At 33.4% G+C, this 9,570-nt stretch overlaps 2 protein-coding genes and 1 long non-coding RNA gene across 3 annotated transcripts; 2 read left to right on the forward strand and 1 right to left on the reverse strand.

The window, feature by feature from the left end:
- LOC109331569 lies at positions 306 to 749 on the forward strand. Its single transcript, XR_002105811.1, has 2 exons — positions 306 to 341; positions 420 to 749. It is a non-coding gene; the product is annotated as an uncharacterized LOC109331569 (long non-coding RNA).
- On the reverse strand, positions 511 to 2,739 carry LOC109331568 (29 kDa ribonucleoprotein A, chloroplastic-like). The gene is made up of 4 exons (XM_019566153.1): positions 2,252 to 2,739; positions 1,835 to 1,936; positions 1,237 to 1,593; positions 511 to 988 (listed from the first exon to the last, which is right to left on the reverse strand). The coding sequence occupies exons 1-4, from the start codon at positions 2,636 to 2,638 to the stop codon at positions 923 to 925; spliced, it is 912 nt and encodes a 303-aa protein (XP_019421698.1). The 5' UTR covers positions 2,639 to 2,739; the 3' UTR covers positions 511 to 922.
- LOC109331078 (probable dolichyl-diphosphooligosaccharide--protein glycosyltransferase subunit 3B) lies at positions 4,848 to 6,009 on the forward strand. The gene is made up of 2 exons (XM_019565353.1): positions 4,848 to 5,183; positions 5,563 to 6,009. The coding sequence occupies exons 1-2, from the start codon at positions 5,153 to 5,155 to the stop codon at positions 5,802 to 5,804; spliced, it is 273 nt and encodes a 90-aa protein (XP_019420898.1). The 5' UTR covers positions 4,848 to 5,152; the 3' UTR covers positions 5,805 to 6,009.

A 9,570-nucleotide genomic window follows, 5' to 3' on the forward strand; every position in this document is an offset into this window, starting at 1 on the left:
ATGACCTAAATAGAAACCGAGTTGAAGTTGGAATATTTTCCAGTTTAATAAAAGCAAACCAACATTGGCTCAATGTTTTTTAAGGAAATAATCGGTCAACCTTAACATAAGAAAAATTATCTCATTAAATAATCAAAACTATAACATTGTCATATTTAATGTTATAATTTTTAAGGGAAGAGTTTTCACTTATAAGTTCAAAAAAATTATTTCACATCTTAATCATCATTTTTTTTTCTAAATCTATTGGTTTATATCTACTCATTAATTCAAAACATTGAATTTACTAATAATTAATGACCAAAAAAGGAACACAAGGCTCTTCAACCTCTCTCAAGTATGTTTCAAAGGTTCACAAACCTCTTTACCTTTCTTTATCTATCCCTCCAAAAACTAACTCACAAAACAAACCTAAATAGTTTATCACAGCTTCAAAAACATCACACAACTTCTTCCCAACGAAATAGTAAACAAAGAAAACAATTGTGGTTAATAATTTTCCATACACACTTGCAATAACAAAATCTTTCAAAACAGTGATGTCTGGGCAACCAACAAATATAAGTCATCTACTTCTACAACAAAATGGGAGAAAAGACTAAAAATCAGTTCCAACATAAAGCATCACATTTGAGGCATACATTCAAACTTATCAGTTGTGCTCTAGAAAGAGGTGTGTCATATATTGCAACTGCTACTTTGTAGATGCAGCAACAATGCATGAAGTGCTTTTTCTTCACAAACTTTTGGAAAATGTCAATGAGTTGCAGCAATTTAGCTCTCAATTACGGCATCGAAGTTGAAACGTTCAGCACAATGCATAGATTTATAAAGAATTATATAGTACGAAAACCATATAATGTAGGTGCAGAATAATATTCTAGTCCTCTCTTGATCACCTATAGATTGACAGATAAAATCCTTAAAATTCACGTCTCGGGGGCCTAGCATCTGCTACTGCGACACGGATAGATCTGCCATCTAAGTCCTGCAACCGATATCAAATAATCAAATTGTGGCAATTAAATACATAACCAAAGACTTGGGGAACTAAAATAACTGTGAACAACTAAACTCCTGTATGATCTCAAATTCTAGGTGAAATGATTATTTTGAAAACATATAAAAGTATTACATCATTTTCATTAATTCCATAACATTCTAAAACATGACAGAATAAGGTAATTACAAAGAAAATACTTCGACTTGGCTAAAGAGAAGGATTAGTGTTCTTACCGCGCCATCTAAGGACCGAATAGCTTTGTTGACCTCCTCGGTGGAACTGTAGGTCACAAACCCAAATCCTCTTGATCTTCCACTTTCCCTATCATATATTACTTTCGCTTCCAAAACCTTACCCTGTTCCCCGAACAATTCCTCAAGTGCTGACTGGTCAACACCCCATGCAAGATTACTTACATGAACTCGATTTCCATTATCTGCAGCAGAACCACCTCCTCTAGGAGGACTCCTCCCAAAACGGGAACCACCATCAAATCGGGAATTTCCATCAAATCGGGAATTCCCAAATCTGTTATCATCCTTAGGAGGAGGTGGTCCAGAATTCACTCTCAGCTCCCTTCCATCTACTTCCTAACAATTACCAACGAAATTTCGGTTAGATGTCATAAAACAAAGGCATGCATTACATAACCAATAATAACAATATATTCAAACTTCACAACAATAAAACTCAATCACAAACAGCTAACAGTAACAGTCCAACATTGTTAAATGCTGCTCTACCTACCTTAGACAATGGCTAATATATCATATTTAAAACAAATAAAGTAAGAAAAAACTGAAACATGAGAGTTACTTATAACAGACTTACATATCCATTGAATTGCTGAACAGCTGCTTTAACTTCCTCAGCTGAAGACAGAGTCACAAAACCAAATCCCCTGCTTCTTCCAGTCATTTTGTCATAAATCACCTATCAAAAGCCAGTAACTTCATTCAGAACAAAAAACCAAGATTATATACAATTTACACTATACTTCCATTTCTCAAACCATTATTTCAACCAAATTCCAGTAAAGGATACAATTAAAACACTTCAAAATGATTTTTTTTTACAAAACAAACATATAAACCTCAACCATTTCAATATAATGCTCCTTAAAGGGTATCAGAAAAACACATCAAAATAAAAACTTGTCAACAAAATAAACGTATATAAAATGTTCCTTAAAGGGTATCAGAAAAACACACCAAAATAAAAACTTGTCAACAAAACAAACATATATACCTCAACACGTTCAACTTCCCCAGCGCCTTCGAAAATCTCAGCAAGTTGGGCACTGTCAACACCGAAGGGAAGGTTACCAACAAAGACCTTGAATTCATCGCTGCTTCTGTTGTTGCTGTTGTTGTTGTTGTAACGAGGCTCATCGTCTCCTTCACTGAAAACATCCTCTTCCTGGTGGAACTCGGAGAGAGCAACGTTGGAAACGAAGCGAGACGACAACAATGTCGAAACCGGCGCAGCATTGGAACGAAGAAAGGTTGAAGAAATTGAAATGGGGTTTGAGTTAGGGTTGAGAAGTGAAAGTGGAGTGAAGTATTGAGGTTGTTGGAGTTTTAAGGTTCGAAGTGAAAGAGAAGGAAGTGCTAGAGAAGTTGCAGAGGTAGACATGGTTAAGGATTTAAGGTTTAAAAGATAAGGTTTAAGAGATAAGGTTTTTGATGAGAAGAAGAGTGCAAAGGAATTGAAGCAATGAGGGTTTTATGAAGAGAGGCAAGGGTTAGTGTTGTGATATTTATGGGGTGGAAAGGAAAGGTGAGAAATGTAGATAAGGTAAGATAGGGGTTTATGATTTTACTAAATTGTCCCTGTTTGGGAGATATTTTGTGTTTTTTTATGTGTAGATATTTTTTGTCAAAATGTGTAGGTGACGTGGCAAAGTGTAGATGTATGGGTTTAGGGTAATGCTTGCGGAGATATTTTTACCAAATGGACAATGAAATGATGGAATATTGTTATGGCCCAAAGGCTTTAGGAGTAGTATGGTCCAAAAATGTGGGCATTTGTGTTAAATATTTTTGTTCATTTCTTCATTGGATGAGATGTCAGACTGGATTTCTTAATTTTGGTATGCAACAAGTGGGCGAAATGATTTTTTGGCTCTTCCATATTCAGAATTACTGAAATTATTTGTTTTTATTCCCTTTTTTCTTCTTTTTGAAAACGGCAAGAAATATATTTCACAAGCCTTTTTTCCTTCAAGAAGTGAATGAGGTAGCTTTAGATGACAGTAATACATTAACCAATAGTTGGTCTAATGGTTGGGAAAGCTAGACTCTTGTATTATACTATGATTAAGAAAATCATAGTATAATATTTAGGAGTTGAACTAGAGACATCATATTTAGTTCAAAGAGTGATGAATATGAGATGGTTAAAAAATAGATAATTTTATATCTAATAGTATAAAGGTGGGTGTGGAGGGAGATGCTCACATGAGAATAATGCGTTAAAAGATTAAAAGATAACACTTAATATATACTATTGGATCTTATTGAACGATTAAGATTAAAAGATACATGCACATGATTATCATGTGATCAATACTAACTTTTAATTATAATCATTCATGATTGATTATAAAGTTCAGATTTATTGTTCTCACAATTTTTATATAAGAATTGATATTAATTGAGTAGTTATCGCGTATGTAAATCTATAAATAGAAAATTGTGTGCAAGTATCTACAAGGCCATTGAGATTCCTATAAAGCAATGAACTACTATGATTGCATTCGACCATGAAATACTATGATTAAGAAAATCATATTGTTCAATTAGACTAGTGAACAAATGAATTAATTATGGTATCAATCCCTTTAACCTTTAAGTTGTCTTTCGAACTAGCCAAACCAGTAAAAGTGGTAAAAAAAACCCTTTAAAAAGTCATTATTTTTTTAAAAAAACCCTTAAAAATCTTATATTTACAAAGCAACACCTAACTGTTAAAGATGCTTAGTTATTAGTTCATTAATTAAAAAAATCAAGATAGAAAATATTAACCTTTTTAGAGAAGTGTGACAAATCACGTAAGTAAATAAATAATTTAAAATCTAATTAAGAGAAGTGTGACAAATCATGTAAATAAATTACTCATAAATATTAACCATATCTAAAGTGTGTTTTTAATCAATTCTTGTGTATGAGTATATAAAAGTTTGGTGCATTTTTTTAAACCAGACATCATAAAGGAGTCTCAAAGGAGAAAAGTATATATAAATTATATAAAAATCAAATAAGCTTATAGAAAACAATATAGTTGAAAGGAAAATAATACACAACAACTAAACTTTAGTTTCATTAGACGTATCTCAATTGGTATTGGAAGTACCAGATGTATCTCAGATTGAATGAACCAATATAAATATTGATGTTCATTTTTCTATCTCTTAAAATCATTAACTATTTGATTTGCTACTAATTTTAAAATTTTACTATACCAAATTTTATATTTTGTAAAAAAATTTGTGTAGAAATTATTGAAATCTCCGTAAATAAATTAAAGACAAGCAAATAATTAAATAGATAGTGGTGGTTTTATTTAAGGGAATGGAGTATCTCCTTATATAAGGAGATAAGTTATCTCCTCCTGCCACATGTGTCATGTTTTACTATTTTCTATAAAAATATTTTAAAAAATAAACAAAATAACACACGTCACATTTTTTATTTGTTAGAGGAGATAAGTTATCTCCTTATACAAGGAAATATATTATTCTCTTTATTTAATCAGTAGTGGTTTTCAAAAACCTCCATTATCATTTTCCTTACAAAACGTAAATCCTAAATCATTCATTCTTTCCAATAGGATTAGGGTTTAAATATTATCATTTCTTCTTCTCCTCTTCTTCCTCCTCCACTAACTAATCTTCACTCTAAATCTTCTTCATCATTTGAGAAAGAGAGAGTGGTGTTTTGAGAGGGTGGATCTGAGAAAGAAAGGATCGAGTTGAGGTTGTGAACTTCTAACGACGTTGAATTGAGACCTTTATCAAACACGAAAACTTCGCGTAAACCATTGAGTTCAGTTCTGGTTTTGCTCGCTTCGCCTTCACCACTCGAATGTAGAGGAATGGCATTCGATAAATAAGATCGTAAGCGCTATGGTTTCGATGATTGTTGCTCAATGATCGAAGCTCATGATCGTTTACATTCAGGTTAGCACGTTTTTGAATTTTGCCATGTTTTTCCTTTTGTTTCTACTTCTCAGCATGTGCAATCGGTGGAGGAACCAGAGCATCCACCACAGCCACCATAGTCTCCGGCGGAGCCTCCTCCTTCGGTTTCGTATTCTTCTCTTTAGGTCTCTCGTCTTCTTCATTCTTTTCCTCTTATTTATTCTCTCCATCACCGGCATTCTCCGGTGGCTTCTCCTATTAATTAGGCACCGTCTCTGCTTTCTCTTCACCGACAGTGTCAGTTATCGGTGGATCCTCATCAACGTAACAAACTTTCAATCCAATCTCACCTTTGATCTGAGAAAAGACGCTCCTTTAAGTTAAACTATTTTATTTATTGGTTTTGTTATTTTATCAGGGTTCTGTTTGATGCATATCGTCTTGGGAATCGTCAATCATTCGATAAAGGTATCACCAATTGAGGTGTTGTTGGATTTCTTGACTCAAGGGCTCGTGAAAGTTAGCAATGTTATTGTGCAGGCGCTGGTTATGCTTATCGTGTTGGCTGTTTCTTTGTTGATTGTGAAGCAGATTGTGATTTTGGATAATTGGAAGACCGATTATAGGATTCCTGGATTTTGGCCTTCTGGTTGGAATTAAGATTTGCCATCATTTTACTATTTTCTTTGTTTCTATCTTTGAATGGAGAATTCTAAACCTTAGGAACGAGGCATTATGTTACAAGTTTGACTAGAATTATATACAACTTGTCATTGCCCCTATTTTGTGGTGCACTTTTTACCTGGAATTTGAGGATTAGACAGTTCATATATGTTATAAAATCGAATGCAAGCCTTTTGATTATTCAGGAGTGTCCATTTCTTTTAGACTAGTTATGGTTATGTAGCAATTGGATATTGTTGCATTGCATATTCATATAAATGTGTTGTTGAATTGATTGTTATAATGCGTCTTTTGTTACAATACATGTATATATATATATATATATATATATAGAGAGAGAGAGAGAGAGAGAGAGAGTTCTATTGTTGTGCAGGTGTGTGATGAATATGAACCAAGATCGTCTGTCCATATGATTTGGATCGTTTGATGTGTAGAGTGTATCCGTGAGTGAGAAAACTAATGCAGAAATTGGTCTCTCTGTATAAATATTGTCAAACAACTACACATTTTTATGTCAATTAATTGTATTTTCGCATCTCAAAGACTGATAGGGGAGACAACTGAATGACACAAGCTCCAGATCCCATTAGATTCTCATACTGGTATTATATGTTACTATTTTTGTTAGAGGACTATGAACACTGTGAAGAGAATGTAAATTTTCCATTACATATCCTAAACAATGTGTTTCTTCAGACAATTGAAAGTTCGGCACTTGAATTCCATGGAAATGACAAGTCTAGCTCTCTTGATGCTTCAGTGGTATGACTAATTTGATCATTTCATAGGAAAATGTTCCGTGTAACAATATATTAAGTTAAAGGACAACTACGGGAAATCAATTGATGATTTTTTTGGTACAGAATTTTGTTGATCTTGCAGGAAGTGAGCGTCTATCCCAAACCAATTCAGCCGGTACAAGGTTGAAAGAGGGTTGCCACATAAATCATAGTTTACTAACTCTAGGAATTGTTATCCGCAAACTCAGGTTAGCTAGTGAAGATCATGTTTCAATATTCGGGACATCCTAAAATCTAGAACATCATCACATACTCATTCAAGTTACACATTACTTTTAGTTCTCTTGTAATGGAGCCAAAATCAGAATTTTTTTTCTTGCAAGAATTTAGCTATAGATAAGTTTGAAAGAACACATATGTTCAAGGTAATTGATGAGGTATTAATACATCTTTTAATTGTTATATGAAGTGTATATAATGATCCAGGTAATTATTAATATTTTTTATTGTTCTAACTAAATGTTTTCATTTTATTATTTCAGCCAAATGATAATGCAAATATGTCTGATACACTTTTGGATGCAAGAGGATCATCTAGAGCCAACAACATTTAGGATTTTTGTTATGTATTTTGTTTTTAAAGTGTTATATGAGACTACTTTTAGTTTTTTGAGATTTTATGGTATATTTGGATTTATAATGAAGGATGGATTAAACTCTTTCGATTATGCTACGCTACCTTGGTTATTTGCAATGAAATTTTATTATTGTTAAGAACATTTGTATCTAGTATTGTATATTTAAATAATTATAAATTAATGAGGTTAAAGTTGTGAAAATTACAAAATTAAATTGAGGTTGAAATCCTCTATAAACATATAATAGTTATCTCTTTGAGCGGTCTCTATATCATATTTTGAATTGTGGAGGTTGAAAATCTCTACAATTAACATTCTTAAATAGTGGAGGTTTAAAGCCTCCATGATAAACATTACAAAGATCTCCTCAAATAGTGAGGTTAAAAACCTCCACAAATAGTGGAGGTTAAAAACCTTAACAAATAAACCGCTACAAATGTATAGATACCAGAGGTTTTCTAAAACATCTGCTAAAGGTTTTTGAAACCTCCTGCTAGTTATATTGTGAAGGTTAAAAACCTCTATTAATCGCATAAAAAAACTTTTCACTAAATACAAAATTTGTTGTAGTGTTTGAATATTGCACATTGACACTTAAACAATATGTTTTTTAGAAATTAGAGTTTTGCATTGCTTGTAATAAAAGTTATTTCTGAAAAAGGCACTTTTCGATCATATATAATCAAACACAATTCAATCCATTCCTATATTTTTCTACGAAATTTCAGTCAACACTTATACTCGGCAAGTAATACCCATCCTATAGGGGTTTCAGGCAAATAAATTTAGGTTAAGGTCATGAGCAAAAACTCCCACACATTTTTTTAGTACATAATTATTGTCTTAAGGGGTTAGGCCTTTCACACCTAGGGTAGAGAACCTTATTTTGTTGTTTTGGTCTTTGGTTTGTTCTTATTATAAGATAAAACATTTAACTTATTTATTGAATTATGAATGATTTCCTTTTATAGAAGGAAATGAGGTTGCTGTAACAACTTAACAAACAACCAGCTAAGATTAAGCAATTATAAGGATAAGAGCAAGAGATGCTAACAACTATTTAAACTAAGAATAAACTAATAATATTCTAAAACAGAAAAACAAAAACTGAAGTTTGGATTTATCTATTAATATTCCCCCTCAAGATGGACGGTCGTGAGACTAGGCCAATCTTGGACAGTAACGTTGAGAATCTGGATAAGGCAAGGGGCTTTGTGAGAGCATCGGCTAACTGATCATCTCCAGGAATGTGTTGAATTCGAAGCTTCCCAAGTTGAACTTGTTCACGGACAAAATGAAAAGCTAGAGCTAAGTGTTTCATTCTTGAATGAAAGACCGGGTTCCTGGAGTATTGAGTAGCACTCAGATTGTCACAATAGATTGTTGGTAAGGAAGGTAAAGTGAATCGTAGTTCACTGAGCAGTGATTGTAGCCAAAGTAGCTCAGCTGTGGTGGAGGCAACCGCACGAAATTCAGCTTCAGTGGATGATCTAGCAACTCCTTGTTGCTTCTTAGAACTCCAAGACAAGGGATTACGACCAAGATAAACAATATAACCAGAGGTTGAGAGATATGTATCATGATCACTAGCCCAATCTGCATCAGTATAAGCATGAAGACAAGATGGGGAGTTTCGATGAATAACCAGACCATGATCAATAGTGCCATTGAGATAGCGCAGTAACCTCTTAAGAGCAGCCCAGTGTAAGTTAGTTGGCTTGTGCATAAATTGTGACAATTTATTGACAGCAAATGCTACATCCATACGAGTGAGAGACAGATATTGCAAGCTTCCCACCAAGGCTCGATATTCAGATTGATTGGACAAAGTATTACCAGCAGTAAGAGTGAGTGGAGGATGAACTATCATTGGAGTTGAAACTGATTTTGCATGAATCATATTGGATCGAGAGAGAAGGTCACTGATGTATTTCTTTTGATTAAGAAACAGCCCATGAGGATGTTTGATAACTTCAACCCCAAGAAAGTATGACAGTGGCCCTAGATCTTTTAACGAAAATCTGATTGCCAAGGAATTAATAAGCTCCTGCACAGCATTGGGAGAGGGTCCAGTAACAATTATGTCCAGTAACAATTATCTCAACATTTGTCACATGTGGTATTCACAATCAAAGTTTTTCCGCTCATAACATCTGCTATTGCTATTTGTCACCTAAAATAATAAAATATCCCGCCCAAAATCATACTTCACGTTTAAGCAAGTGAATAGTATTGTTTGCATTTTCAAAACGACGCAACCTCATCCATTTTTCTGCTCAACATTTTCTATACTTTTCATTATTGAAAATGAAAATTTACTCGACCTCTCATTGGAGATTTGTTAAGTTGTATAATAATATATGT

The sequence above is a fragment of the Lupinus angustifolius genome, chromosome LG17 (genome assembly GCF_001865875.1).
Source record: "Lupinus angustifolius cultivar Tanjil chromosome LG17, LupAngTanjil_v1.0, whole genome shotgun sequence".
In the NCBI taxonomy this organism is placed as follows: domain Eukaryota; kingdom Viridiplantae; phylum Streptophyta; class Magnoliopsida; order Fabales; family Fabaceae; genus Lupinus; species Lupinus angustifolius.